The sequence below is a fragment of the Anabas testudineus genome, chromosome 13 (assembly GCF_900324465.2).
Source record: "Anabas testudineus chromosome 13, fAnaTes1.2, whole genome shotgun sequence".
In the NCBI taxonomy this organism is placed as follows: Eukaryota; Metazoa; Chordata; class Actinopteri; order Anabantiformes; family Anabantidae; genus Anabas; species Anabas testudineus.
In genome coordinates this window covers 21,733,479-21,748,497 of record NC_046622.1, presented here as the reverse complement: position 1 = coordinate 21,748,497, position 15,019 = coordinate 21,733,479, and the positions used below count along the sequence as shown (strand labels likewise).

The window sequence follows — 15,019 nt, the reverse complement described above, 5'->3', positions numbered from 1 at the left end:
TCGTGTATTTTTTCCAACTATGTGCAGCTTCTATTGTCTGCGTGGCAGTCGGTCGGTGTTACTGCTGAACTTTCTCCCTAAACCACAACCAGTTAAGTACAACCACCTCAAAACATCGCAGCCATCTTCATTAGATCATAATTCATCATTTCCCACACGTAACCCCTTTCCAAAACCAAAATAGATGTGTGTGCGTGTGTGTGTGTGTGTGCGTGTGTGTGTGTGTGTGTGTGTGTGTGTGTGTGAAGACCCTGAGGCTCAGTAACATTCTGGCGCAGGTTTTTGGTGCGTATTGGCTGAAAAGGCGTCAGTGGAATCGCCTTTTCTTTCATAATGGCTTTTTATACAAGAAGCGACACTCCAAACGGAGTGGGGCAACTTAATTAAATCTGACCTAATCTAAAGCAACAGTCTGCCATCCAGCTGTGTGTGTGTGTGTGTGTGTGTATGTGTGTGTGTGTGATACACAGATGTCCAAAATCCCCCTGACCAACTTTCACTCCTCCAAATTCCTGCTTGTTTTGTCCTTGCCCTTTGTTTGTCTTTGAATTAAAACTTCTGGAGCAGAAGTTGTACGCTGTAAATGTGTGCGAAAAGAAGAGAGAGAGGAAGAATAAAAAAACAAGACTCGAGTGAAACACATGCAGGAGGAGCGCCCTTTTCTATTCAACTGCAGAGACCCTACCATGTGCTGGGTCATGTGCTGATAATTGCCACGTCTGGAAAGAGGATGCTACCTCAGAGGGCATGCTGACGTGAACATTAACGTTAAATATATATTATAACAATGACCTGCAGCAATAAACTGTTTACAAAAGCAGGGAAATGAAGCAGTGGAAATCAGGTGTGAACAGGTTGTACGTGTTTTATTTACTATGTGACTATCAAGCTCAAGCAATGTTTTCTCTCTGTTTCTGGTTCTTTTCCTTTCCACCCTCCTCCCTTACTCGTTCTCTCCATCTCAGCTCATGACTTGGCTGGTGCAGCCGAGTCCCGGCTCAATTGTGCAATTTCATACATGTTTACTTTACTGACATCTTTCTGAGCATATTTTCCCCTGAACATTTCCCCTCGCATTATTCTGCATTTCCTCTACAACGATATGCTGTCTTTAATCTCCCCTTTGTAAGCCGTTTCTTGGCTTGAGGATCAGAATACAATAACTATGTCAGATTTTTTTTTTTTTTTTCATCATCTGCTGTATTTTAACACATGCCACAAAGTTCATTTTGGAAATTGATCAGGGCTTAAAGAAAAAGAAAGTAGCTCTTCACATAAACATTTAGACAACTGTCTTCTACAGCATGAAAAACAGCTGGAAGTAAGTGGATCATGGGAGAGGAGGGAGGCAGCGGGCGCTGCGGGTCAGTGGTTTGTGTTGAGTGTAAGGAGAGGGAAGGGACAGAGCGAGGTGGGGGTGGGAGGGCTCGTCTTTGAGGTAACGAAGGCAGCGAACGAGTGAGGGCCAAAGCACTGCGCTGGCGGGAGGAAGAGGAGGAAAGCGAAGGACGCAAAGTGCCAGAGGAAAGGCAATTGCAGGACTTCTAGGGGATCATAAGAGTAATAAAATATCACAATACAATGATTTTTCCAGAAAAGTCCAGTTTGGGGAAATAAATCTAAAGCAGCTGCTTGTAATAAAGACTCCTGAAAGTGTCAAATCACTCGCTTGTACTTCGCCCTGCTACACTGTGGGAAAGCCGTTCAGACATGTAGATGGACAGGTGCACTATGGACACATCGGAAGACCTTCACACGCACACACATATACTTATAGATTGCATAATCAATGAAGGCTTGTTATACTTAAGGCACCTTTGTGTGAGACAGTGTGTGGTTTTAAGGCCACAAAATAAAGGCTTGATTAGTGATGATATTTGGCTCTAGCTTGAACTGAAACATAAGTCATCGTGATAAGTAAGCATGCACACTGCACATTAAAGGCATGTCTGCACCGTGCTCTCGAGATTCACCCCGAAAATAACAAGACATAACTGGTCAGAAGCTTAGTGCAACCCACGGAAACTACAAAAACTGTCGTTTTGTTTTGAGCATCTGCAACGTCTGCTAAGTGCTTCAGTCCTTTTGGCACACATCGGGAAACACCATAAATGTCAAACAGCGTTATGATTTCAGATCAGCGCTGTTCAGCCTGTCGGAGCTGCATAGGTGACATTGGCCTGCCGCCGCTGGTAGAAAGCTTAAAGGCATGCTTAACATTTTTGAAACATTAAGCCGAACCCCTTTTTGGTCTACACGGGGCCACTGGAAGTCATCCAGACTGTTTTTATTTCTATATATGTTTTTACTTTTATATATTGTTTATTCTATATGCGAGAATTAAAAGAAATGAAAGTTCCTAAAAACGGTATCAAAATTAAAAGATCAACTGTGTGTCATGATTGGTGGTTTGTCTTACTCCACATATACATTTGCATTCACTCATTATATTAATTAATACAACTAATAAATTCCTAATTTTATGACAAAACATCTTCATCTTAACGACTCTGGTGGCAACGAGAGATTTTCTGGGTTGATTGTTTGGTATAAATAACATTAACAAAGGCATATGGTATAAAACCCCATGGGGCGAGTGGCTTCACCAGTAAATTGAAACAAGATGCTTCTAATTTTACTAATTGAATCAACCACAGAGCAAAAGAAATACTGCCAGTTTTTTAATTATGATTTACATTAGCCTTTGCCTGGCTCTTCATACATCTCCTATTTTATAAAGAATGCGTACAATGTGGATATGATATTGGGCAAAAATTGTAATAAATTCCCGTGACCAAAACTATGTCAGAAGATTTAATCCACAACATCCTCAAACTGTAACAAAATGTCTGAATGGCTTCCTCACCGTGCAGCCCTTGAAAGGCCCCAATGTCGTATCACTGTGTTATTGAACAGACGTTTATTCCCAAAGAGCAAAAAGGGGAAGGAAAAGAGAAGATACAGTCTGGTTGTTTTCTGAATGGAGAAGTTTTAGAAGTACGAACAGGCTTTCATACTGAGACAATGGCTCGTGTCCACCCTGCTGCGCTCTCCCTGCTCCTCTCCCTCCCCATTCTCCGTCTCTCTCTATCTGCCTCTGAGCAGAAACACACGGCACATCCTGCTTAGCACAACACATCAGCCAAAAGTTCACTTCCTGCTCCTCAGCTCTTCTCCTTCACCCCAACCCTATTCCCAGGACATGCATTAACAGCCCTTCGTGCGCTCAAGTAGCACAGGGACACACAAACGGACAAGCGAACCATTCCCCCTTTCTTTAGATACACAGATTTGCCCCTCCTCTGTCTGCCGTATGCATTAATGCAATTAAGCCAATTTCAAACAGCACACATTCTAGCGAAGTGGTCAAGCATTATCTCGCTCTTTCCCCCTGCACAGATTTGAAGTGACAGTGGAAACACTTTGTGTTATTTTAACTGTGTAAGGCAGGGTAAAGGAGGGGACAGATTTCATTTAAACTCGTGAATGAGAGGGAGTGAGGGGACTAAAATTCCCACGACTGACATCCGCCTGTGCCTAGGTTTTTAAAATGCGTACACATTTGTGAACCGTGCTCCTACTACCAATATTCCATTACCCTAATCTTCCGTTTTTTTGTTACAGAGCTTAACAACAGTGGCCCCAAACGTTTCAGCCTAAAAGCGAGAAGCATAAACCAAAACAAGCTGGCTTCCTGTGTGTTTGTGTGCATGTATGACCTCAGTCTGACTCTCGTCCAGAGAGTTCAATAACCACGGGAGAAAGGGGTCAAACTATATGACCAAACAAGATGACAAGGACTGATAGCACACATCATGTCTTGCAGGCAAATCACTAGACTTGTCACTTCGAGTGTGGTTCAGAAAATTTGTAATACTACAAAAATGACTCGTAACAATGGAATTGGTCAGACCGACACAAGCCTCTTTGAGAGCGACACAATAGAAAATGTACACCACATAGTAAAAATAAAAACCAGGAAAAAAAAAAATCATATCACGTTATCTCTCCACCAACAAATTATAACAACAAATATATAAACACAGAAATAACCACAGGTTTAACACAGGACAACAGCCCTGTTAATAAGAAAAAAAAAAAAGAGTGTGTGTGTGTGTGTGTGTGTGTGTGTGTGTGTGTGTGTGTGTGTGTGTGTGTGTGTGTGTGTGTGTGTGTGTGTGTTGTTCAAAGGTTTACTAAAGCTTAGCATCCCCATGCTGGGTTCAGTCCTGAGGTAAGCACCAGTTTCACGTGCGCCGCTTTCAGTTCAAATCAAAAAGACGTAAGGAAGAGGGCGTGAGAGGAAACAACATGTTTGATATGATCATATGCTACAGAAAAGAAGCCCTTAAATTATTTTTACATTAGAAAAACAATCCCATAAGTCAGGCACATTGTCTATGTTTTTTTTTTTTTAAGCCTTTAAGATTCACTACGTGTATCACAGTGTATTTATGGCTTTTAGTCTTCACATTCACCCACTGAGGTTGGCATTGGCACTATAGTGGTCAGACATGTCTAATATGAATGAAAGACCAGTTAAAGTGGAAGAAGGAAAAAGAGAACACAAGGGAAAGACCAGCATGTTCTTTGGAATAAACATTTAAAGACAAGAATGCGCCTTCAACCCACAACCTTTAAGTGCTCTTTTGTTTTTTAGCTGGAGGAACCGCTGGTCAGCCAACACAGAAATATGTCATTCTTTGTTTCCGCATTTGATACCAGCGGGAAAAAGGGAGGCAAGGCCGCGAGACATTTGCTACACTGGGATGTGATCTTAATAAGTGGATCAGTCGAGTAAGATGGCAGGCATGAAATGGGACATCGCGCTGGCAAAAGAGTGCGAACTGTCCAGGAGAAAGTGAGATTTCACAGGGATTACTGAAGCACAGCAGCTGGGGTGTGCTGTTCACCCGCTGGCTTACAGAGAAAGACCCGCAAACTCCTGCTTGTGTTCATATCACTGACAGATTAGCAGCTCGATAAGTGTGTGTGTGTTTGTGTGGAGGGGGGGGGGGGGGCGCGTATGTGTGTGGCGTATCGTGCGCTTTTAAGGCAAAGGGCTGAGTACAGCACTCACTTTGGCCTGTCAACAGTAGCAGGGCTCTGAGACAACAGGCTAGATGGGAGGGAGGTTAAATGAGAGGTCAGACAGTGGAGTGGAGCGGCGTCCAACACGGCATCTGCCGCCACATGATTAATCATCAGGCTGCTGTGAATGGAGCAATCGCTCCTGACAGTAAATGACAGATTTCTGTGTCATTAGGTCTGACCTGGTCCCTGCCTCTCTTTCAGGTTGTAGCCATAAATGTAAATATTACACGCAAAGTCAGAGGCAACACCCGTGCTTCATCTACACCATGAGATGAAGCTACACTCATCATGAACAAGGATTAGTGTGTCATCAGTTGGGTATGTGCAATCATGTCCCAGTTATGAGATCACAGGGCTGTGCTTGCTGCATCTCAATAACAACTGAAAGCTAAAGGGTGACAAATGCAGAGGAAGTTTTAGCTCAAGAAGGGTTACACGCTGAGCGTTGGCCGGACTAAGCTACCATTACTGTCACTTAGTAGGATCCATAATCCACGACAAATATGCGTGGGAGTGGGTTATTTAGAAAAGCAACCCAGCAGAGACTTTACCGAAATGATGAAGCAATTGCTCTTATCGCTTAGTCATTCCCTTGGAAACTTAAGAAGTGGGAACATGATGGGAAGGATTTGGAGGGTGAGATACATAAATTGTCCAGTACCCCAAAAACGTAAAATAAAAAAAAAAAAAAAAAAGAAAATACATCTCTTCCCATTACTTTAAAGTCCAGAAGAGTTTTTCATTTGGTAAAAGTTCCACTCAGGCCTGGACACAAACCCTGAATCTTGTCCTTATGTGCTTTAACATTTTTTTTTTTTTTTTGTACACAGGTGATACTCAATAGTACACAGGTTTAGGGTCAGATTGCAACACTTCCTTGCAACAGTTTCTCTTTGGGTTTCACCATAATACAAAAATAAATACAACAATTTTTGGTTTTCAATTCGTCACTTTGGCTCAATGGCTGGAATTTGTTTAGAACCGTTTCTTTGCATACACTGTACATAAATACTGCACTTCTTAGAGCGAGTGTCTCTTGGTCACGGGATAGCACAGACCTCCTTTGTGAAGGAGGATTTTAGGATACATTAGATGTATAGGAAGGCACTTAGAGTTCACACATTTCTGTGTGCATTAGCAGACCATTTCCTTTTGGTCTGAGTCTGAGGTGCAGAGGAAATACTGAGTTGAGGTGAATGGCTTTAGAATACTGCAAGTTGTGTGTGCACACAGACCTATTTATGATGCCATTTGTACAGCTCATATGTCTTAGCTGGGTGAGTAGCGGTCAATGGTGCGGCCGTCAGAAAGGGCCTGTGGAGGAGGCGGCAGGGTTTGGCCCAGGACATCCATCTTGTCATGGGAGATGCCCAGGTGGTCCGAGGCCAGTTTGGACAGTGGGTACAGGCTCTCTATGACCTTGGCATCAGCTACCAGTTGCTGCTGGGCCTGGATGAGAAGGTCATTGGCCTTCTCCTGCTTTAGCCCAAGATGCTCTGCTGTGTATTTAGTCAGAGGATAGATGCCCTCTGCAAAGTCCAGCTTCAGTTTCCCATCTGTGGTCAGGCCCCCTGCAGTCCCTCCACTGCTGTGCATCTTCATGTGGCTGATGAGGTTGCGCTGCTGGGCAAATTTTCCCCCACACACCTGACATTCATAGGGCTTTTCTCCGGAATGGATGCGCATGTGCTCGGTGAGGCGATACTGGCGGGTGAAGCGCATGCCACACGAGTCACAGGCAAAGGGTTTAAGGCCCAGGTGGCTACGCATGTGGCGCGTCATGGTACCACGCTGCGTGAACTTCTTGCCACAGATGCTGCAGGGGTAAGGTCGTGTCAGCCAGTGGGTCTTCTCATGTTGGCGCAAAGTGGCTGGATCTTTGTAGGACTTCTCACAGGTAGAGCAGCGATAGGGTCGGATCATCTCCCCGATGCCTCCTGCGCCCAGCCCGTGGCTCGACTTGGTCTCCAGATGGGACAGGCTGTTCAAGCTGTTGCTGTTCAGGCTCCCATAACCATTTGTATTGCTGCTGATGTTTTTGCTGTTGCTGTTATTGCCGTTTCCCATCTCCCCGCCAGAGTTTCCGTACAGCTCCTCTTCCGTGTGTGTCTCAACATGTGCATTCAGCTGCTCTGAGCTCGGGAAGCCTTTATCACAGGGAATGCAAACATACAGATTGTCCCCAAAGCTCTCTGGCTCGTATGGCATGTGGAACCTCCCCATTGCTCCAGGAGGGGACGGGCGGCCTTCACTGCTGCCTGTCTCCTCTGTGCCTGACCCACTCTTTTCATCTCCTCCTTCACTCTCCTCCCCAGCCTTGTGATGGTTGTGATGCTGGTCTCCATTTTCACCCCCCTCCTCCTCCTCCTCATCCTCATCTTCATCTTCAGCTGTGTATGACATGGGCTCGTGTTTCACCCAGCGATAGATGTTGCCTGCATCTCCACCATCTGTAGGGGTGTCTGGGCTGGTGGGGCACGGGTAGCGATCTGTGCCCTGGGAGCCTGAGCGATGCAGGTGGGGGAGGTGGGGGCCAAGAGGCTGGTTGAGGTGTGGGAAAGGTGGAGGAGTTAGGGAGCTCCCTTGATCGGTTGACTCCATTTTTTCTGAGGGGAAGGACCTTCCATTGGTCCCTTGCATGGGACTTGTGCGGCCGCTCAGCGTCTCGTCCCGCTCCTCATCATTGTGAGTGTTTGCCAAGTGGGACTGGGAAGGTGTGAGCTGAGAATGGGAGTTGGGGCTTTTCTTGGAGAGATCAAGACCATAGTTTGGGGAGCAGTTCCTCTCAGGGTGGGCTGAGCGACCAAGCTGGGCAGGCAGACCCGATGCCAGGGACGGAAACACCTGGGAGCCCTGGGTGGAGGTGGGAGCATAGAGCTCCCCAGCATGGATGGCTATTCGATGGGGAACTAGCTCCTCTAGTGGTGCCCGGGGTGCAAGGTTATTAATAATTCCTCCTGGAGGGCAGGGTTGAATGACAGGGGTAGAAACCCTATATCTGCCCATACTATTGGGCCCCATCTTTGGGTAGGGCAGAAATGCGGGACCTGTGCGGGGAGGATATTTGCCATTTCTTTTCAGCTTCTTTTTGCACAAAGCCACTAAGTCAAGCAGTTGAAGGTAGCTGGCTGCTGCCAAGACGGCAGCTAGATTTGGTTCAGTGGGAGAGGTGGGGTCTCCATCGCTAAGGCGGCCGGTGTAGATGTAGTCCAGAATGACCCTGAAGACCCCTGGACTGACCATCTCATGGTCGAGGTTGATGAGATTGTCATGGACCACCAAAGACTTCAAGTAGAGGCTGCTGGCAGCCAGAATGTTCTTGTGAGCTCTAAAGAGGGCGTTCTGAACCACAATGATAACATCACACAGAAAGCCCTTGGTGCGCTGGCTGTTGAGCTGCAGGAGGAGATCCCTAGCATGACTTGGAACTTCCATGGCATCCAGCATCGTCTTCAATCTGCCACCTGCAACAACAGATATCTGTAAAAAGTCATGCAGCAGTCAGCATTTCAAGCCTCAAAAACACAATCATTGTGCAACTGTCTACACCACAGTAATTACTGTTTGTGCATTTTCTAAACTGAATCTGTGAAAAGTTACGATTTGTACGTCAGACTATATCAGAATTTATTTGAGAGGTTTGAGTGCCAGAATGATTGTTTGCCAAATCAAACAATAAAACATTCTAAAGAATAATAGTCTTTGCTACCATTTAAATGGATATATACGTCTGAGCAATAATATAGACAAATTCATTAAAACACATCATTTAAGTTATCAGCATTTTAGTCAAAAGGATATTTTCAGTTTTATCAGTGACTGGTTTCATAAATATCTACATAATAATGTTCAATTCATAGATTCTATTCAGTGGAACATATGCAGAATTTCTGTGTGGGAAGTGCACACGAAGGTCACTCAGTAAAAGTGAACTTTTGCTTAAGGTGAGCGGCTGCGATGGTTTTCTCATTATCAGCAATTCAAGTCTACGCATTCACTTCCTCTGCAGCGAGCAAAAAGAGAGAAAGAGGTAAAGTCAGAGAACCACAGATAGATATTTTATAACTGCTGGCTTCCTGATAAAGTCTTCCAAAAGTGGTGTGCAGATTTTTAAACAAAGCATGGGATGAATGTTTCACAAGCATGATGAACAGCAGGTATAAACCTGTGGGGGGAAGGACCAATCCAAAAAAAGATAGGTCTTTCGGCTCCCCTTTCTGCCCAGTCATATAAGGAACGCTGAGCGCGCGGCATGTAAATCAACATTAGATGGTTCAATATTTTACGTTCAAATGATGCTCCAGAGTTCTAATGCAAGCACACACGCACGCACGTACACAGACACACACTCAAACATCAACACTAATTGTTCCATCAAGCCTAAAATAAACTATATCAGCTGCATACATAAAACACCATGTATTGTTCAATCAGTGGCATCTGAGGATAGTTTACTTATGAGATTAAACGTCTCAAACTGTCCCTGAGGGTTTAGTCTCACTGATGGGAAACAAGCAACTAAATAAATATCATGTCATCCGTCTGATCACAGTCTTCCTGACACTAGCTCATTCACTTCTTGTTTATTTCATGCAGTGTACACGCTCAGCACGAGAATGGAGAAGTAGGAATTAAAAAAAAAAAGACCTAGCGAACGCAGTATTCCAGAGAATCCTGAGCTAAATCTCATAGACCTATTGTTCTCCAAGAGTCTGCTGCTAAAAACGACATATTTCCCAAACGCTGGGTCCCTCCGTGGCACAGTTTTAGTGGTGTATTTCTGTAAATGCATGTTCAGCGTCAGGCCTGTAAGAGGGAAATATCATGATTGATGAAATGGAAAATGAAAAGTCAGTACGTTCAGTCATCAGTAGAAAGAAAAATATATCTGTTGAATACAGTATTATTTTTATTTTATTTTGAAAGGTCCTGTCCTCAGGTATGATTTACGTGCTAATTATTACTTACAGTATTATCTGGTCATAAATATCTAAAATAAAAAAAATAAAAAAAAGCCTATGAATAAAAAAGGCAGGTATGGGAGGTTTACGCTGCGTTTACACTCCATCATGTCCCCAGTTGTCATCTAAAGTGTTTCCACTTCTGGTTTCTGTCTGGCTTTGATTACTCAACGGTCATATTTTACTATAAATTTCACCGTCGGTCAGATCAAACATGTTTAGAAACGAGTGCGATATGAGGAATAGGCCAAGTATTTTCCATAACTCGCTGAACTTTTGCAGAGCTGTTGCATTAATGGGTGTTCGGCTTACTGTGGCTGGTTACTGTGGGGCGCAGGGTGACACGTTGTGTGCTCACACACACACACACAATCAGTGTTCAGTCTCATCCATATGTGATCTACAGTTTAGTATTATAGACAGTTTCAGAATACTATGCCTTCTTCAAATCCAGATTTTTGACAGACATTATTTTAATTTCAGACCCTTTAAGACATTTAAATTTCCATTTAATACATCCTTACACATTTTATAAAATCTTCTCTGATGGGCTAGTAGAAGAAAAAGCCACAAAGCAATATTTCTATGCACCTGCAACGTGCTGCATGTACAACAAATTCAATTTGGTAACAACTTGTGGTAACAACTGTCAAGCAAGCTGTGAGTTTTCCGCCAAGACAATAAGAATCCCTTTCCCGTCGCGGTTATCAAAGTGAGTATTTTAGGGGTCGAGTTTGTTAGAGTGACAACACCATGGTGTCCTATAAGGTGCTGGGGTTGGAGGGCACATGTAATGTGACTGCACCCTGTTCAGACACCAGCTATGATTGCAGCTATATTTCCTCAGAGAGCACATCTCAAAGCAAGCCTGCTACATGTAATCTCCTCCTGAACGTATTCAAACTCTGCACTCCTAAATTAGGAATCCCTCTGAGATGCACAGGGGACCCCCCCCCCCCCCTCCCCTCCTCTCCTCCTCCCCCTCAACATGCTCAGGAAACTTTGATGGTGCTGATGGCATTCGGTTCTTTGCATTAGATTAATATTCAGCGTCTCTCTGTTGTGTCTGTTTTGTCATGTTTGTGGTTTGGGGTGAAGTGGGAGACTAAACGTCCCACCTCGACATTCAGCCTCAGTCACATAAACACTCCAGACATCTGCTTAAAACCTTGTGTTGACGTTTTATTTTCTTTTATTTCAGTTTGCTGCCCATATTCATTTAGCCTTGTTTATTTTAGAACCCATTTGACCATTTTCAGATATGGCTTATGTTCAATTTATAAGGCAGCACTGCAGCACAGACTCAGTGTAAATTAGCAGGAAGACACTTACTGTACTCTTATATTACTTTTATCCAACGAATTAATTGTATTTGTCATTTTTTGTGACTCTTGAGAGGCAAACACAGGCTTCACGTGCAGGAAATAACAGACTGCGAGTTTACATTGAAGACAGAAAAAAAAACTGCAGGATGAAGCGCAGATCGAGCAGATGAACATGCACTAGGTGAACAAGTTGGGTTTTACTCAGGTCAGCAAACATCATGGCGAGTTGAAGAGTTAGTTTCCTGTTTGAATTGCTGAACTTGCGCATCTAAATGTCATCGCACAGGCATAAAACAGCAGCGGAGAAACGCAGAGCTTCTCCATCTTAAATTATGGTTTCATTCAAATCATATTAATATATTAAAATACTGAACACGCATTGTTTTCATTTTTACATGCACATAAACAGGACGCAATCTGGTAAAGCGCTGCAATTCGAGCAGGATTTAAATTCAGTGATAATATATTTAATTCGCATGGGTTCTTTCTCTTCTCCTGACCACGGATGACTAGAAACTTACTAGAAAATCCAACTCATTTGATCATATATGAATTTTGCAGCTGGCGAACTTGACGCGTTCTGCAAGCTGTGTGCAGACTTGGTGCGTCGCCGAAAGGACGCGTCCTCTCCGCGTCTCCGGTCCGTCCTGCTCGGTTTCACCGCGCCCGTCGCTTGTTTTGGAGTAAACCGACTGACGAGCGGCTCCGGGGCGCACAGCCTCGGCTCTCAGCCCCCTGCTCTTAGAGATGGATCAGACAGCTGTTTTCTTCTAGCTGCGTCTCCAGACCTGTCAGCAGCTCGGAGAAGCATCTCTCTCAAGCAGCTTTTTAAAATCATGCAGCTTTTTTTTTTTTTTTTTTTTAATAAAGTAACACACACTAAAAATCTCAAGTCCCTAAATATTCCCATAATATTCTTCACAGACTCTTTGTGCACAGCAGTAACATTAAGACAGGCCTGTTTTATAGCCTAACGTCCATGAGGGACTCTATGATTTTTGCTGTTAACTTCCTGCTTCTATTTATTATAGGGAAATTATCACAGAATAAGCTGAAGTGTCCGTTTAACAGTTCCATTGAAGGTTTACATTAAATATGGGTTTTAAAAAGATAGAAGTCAACATTTAAAAAATTAAACAGCCTAAAACAATCATTTAAAGTCGACGGGGAGATGTAGGAAAATAAATCTTGTTTAAATCAAATCGCAGGATTTTTTTTTAGCCTGGCTGATTTTTTTAAAAACACGATATGAATTCATCCAAGTAAGTGATGGAGGAGAGGTCCCAAAAATGAACACATGGTTCTGTGCATGCTTAAATGTTCGGAAATAAATAACAGCAGGTTTGCTGCTTTAACCCTGCTCCCAACAAACAGTGAGGGGGGGGGGAAAGATCCGCAGAGCATCTCTGGTCGACATCTAAATCCTAGTCGCTGCTGGAATTAAAAACGAAACACCAGGCTGCACGATCTAAAACACTAATAATTTCCACGATTCAGTAAAAACAAAGTGACAGCGCGCAGTTTGACGGATAAAAACCTGAGCGTGCCTCTGTTCGTGTTCCTGTCCGGGTGCCTGAGCGCGGCGTGTCGGCTCCTTACCTGCATGCCCGAAGTCTTCTGCCATCCGATCTAAGTCTCCCTTAATGATCATCTCGGCAGACTCTAGGAGTCATATCTGACGTTTCAGCTTTGAACTGCCAGCCTCCAAAAAACCATGCCAGTTTTCCGAACGCGTCTGCCAGCTCTTTTTTTTTTTTTACGATTATTAATTGATATGAATTTCTTGTCGCTCCTTCGGTCCGTCCTCCCACCCACTTTCCTCCCTCCCTCTCGTTTTTTTTTTTCTGAGTCTCTCTGCCCCTCCTCTGCCCTCTTTCTCATCTCTTCTTATAAAAAAAAAAATACGTGCTTTGACCAGCACCAGTTTCCTCCTGTTTTTTTTTTTTTTCTACTAATTTCCTTAGCTATTTTGGAGTCGGGGCAATAACGCGCACAGGGATGATAATGGAGCCTCTATGCGCCTTAAGTGTTTTAGCGCCCCGTGTGATGTCAGTCTATAATAAAACTAAAAGGTAAAATCGGGGGCAGGAACTTCAAGTGACCCCGACTTGAACTTCTCAGCACATCGTCTTAAAGAGACAGGAGACTATTGTATACATAGGTATATACTGCTCCATATTTATGATCACTTCATGTGTGCAGTGGAGTTTCAGAGGAGGTGTTGGAATTAAACTGCCCCCTGAACGCAACCGTATTTCATTTTATTGCTATGGGCAAAATTAAATTCATAATTTCTGTCTGCTTCTTTTTTGTTTTTTTTTTTTTTGGTTTTTTTAAAAAAAAGCAACTCACAATTGAGTGTTTGTTTGTTTTGTTTTTTGATTCATGAAGTAATAAGAATAAAGGTGTTGAATGACGGTGTCGTTCACCTTCCCTGCAGACCACCTCACCCCCCACACCCCCCCCCGACAAGACGTGGAGCCTTACAGGAGGCCCCCTGGCTTCACTTAAAGAGAACAATTAGCTAAGTGGAAACTAAAAGGAGACTTGATAAACCACTTTAAACACTTTAAACACTTTCAAACGCCCCTCTTCCCTCCACTCACCCCCCTCTCTCCCTCCCTGCCTCTCCCTATCTCCCTCTCTCTCTCTCCCAGGAGGTAAAACACCTGCTGGGGAGTTAAAAGTCCTCCTCCATCACCTGGACGAGGTGAAACATTACTGACTGTAAATTTAAGTTGCTGTGAAAACAAAGGCCTTTTTCTGGCTACATTAAAATAATGCAGCAGCCTGGTAAAAAAAAAAAAAAATAACATAGTTCTTCCCCTGAACTCATTTAAGCCCCAATGTCCCATTATTCCTATGATCAGCTGAAAACTGAGTCAAACACTGAGTGCGCGATGGAGACAAGACTGTCAAACTGCTGCTTTCCCCTTTTCAGTATTAAAATACACGTTTAATGTTTAGTTATATTAATTGTGAGCTTATTTCTGCCTGTCAGCCGAACCTTTACTGTGTTAAGCTGAAACTCGTCTGGCCTAATTGAAATGTTAGGACGTCAAGATTGAAATTAGAAAAATCAATCGGTCTCACACAGGGGAAGGTGCTGCACGTCAGACTGAGGCTTTACAGGCCCAGTGTGATTCAGATGCTCCATCATTACAACGGCTCAAAACGAAAGGGCATAGGAAGCGTGTTTATAGCTGCAAATACGCATCACTAGTTCACTACAAGCGCTGTTTTCAGACAGCGTGTGACCACACGCCACCGTGGATCACATCCCTGCCTCTCCGCCGTATCGTAATCTTACCTCGGACTCATGTCTGGTGCTCTGGCCGTATGTCTGCTCTCCTTTTCGGCATTCCCTCATTAAGTTCCGCAGTCTTCACCCCAGGTCCAGCTCTCTATCTCTTGCTCTCTCTTAAAACGTCTCTTCCGCGTAATTTTGCAGCCCGCTCTCTGTGTGTGTGTGTGTCTGTCTCTCTCTCTCTCTCTCTCTCTCCTTCTTTCCCGGTTTTCCCTTCTTTCGCCCTCTTCCATATACTGAACTTCTCACGTGTTGACAAGATTATCTGACACTTCAGCCTGCGTTGGGGTCCGGTCGGACCAAAAACCTGCCGGCGGAGACTTTACGCGCAC

General features: G+C 44.0%; 1 protein-coding gene across 3 annotated transcripts; it reads right to left on the bottom strand.

Annotated features, from left to right (window-relative positions):
- Window positions 1-3,626: 3,626 nt before the first annotated feature.
- Window positions 3,627-14,997, bottom strand: hic1 (hypermethylated in cancer 1). Of its 3 annotated transcripts, none has more exons than XM_026369404.1 (2): window positions 14,691-14,997; window positions 3,627-8,558 (listed from the first exon to the last, which is right to left on the bottom strand). In XM_026369404.1, exon 2 carries the CDS (start codon window positions 8,539-8,541, stop codon window positions 6,364-6,366), a length of 2,178 nt encoding a protein of 725 aa, XP_026225189.1. In that variant the 5' UTR covers window positions 8,542-8,558; window positions 14,691-14,997; the 3' UTR covers window positions 3,627-6,363. The 3 variants fall into 3 exon arrangements, with proteins under 3 accessions (XP_026225189.1, XP_026225173.1, XP_026225182.1); XM_026369388.1 differs by lacking the exon at window positions 14,691-14,997 and adding an exon at window positions 12,980-13,124; XM_026369397.1 differs by lacking the exon at window positions 14,691-14,997 and adding an exon at window positions 12,980-13,108 and having other exon boundaries at window positions 3,627-8,574.
- Window positions 14,998-15,019: the final 22 nt, after the last annotated feature.

Excerpts from the sequence above, each read along its gene's own strand:
- hic1 (XM_026369388.1), bottom strand. The coding sequence starts at position 13,031 with ATGATCATTAAGGGAGACTTAGATCGGATGGCAGAAGACTTCGGGCAT. Across the intron at positions 8,559-12,979 it reads AGAAGACTTCGGGCATGCAG|GTGGCAGATTGAAGACGATG; the intron begins GTAAGGAGCCGA and ends CTGTTGTTGCAG.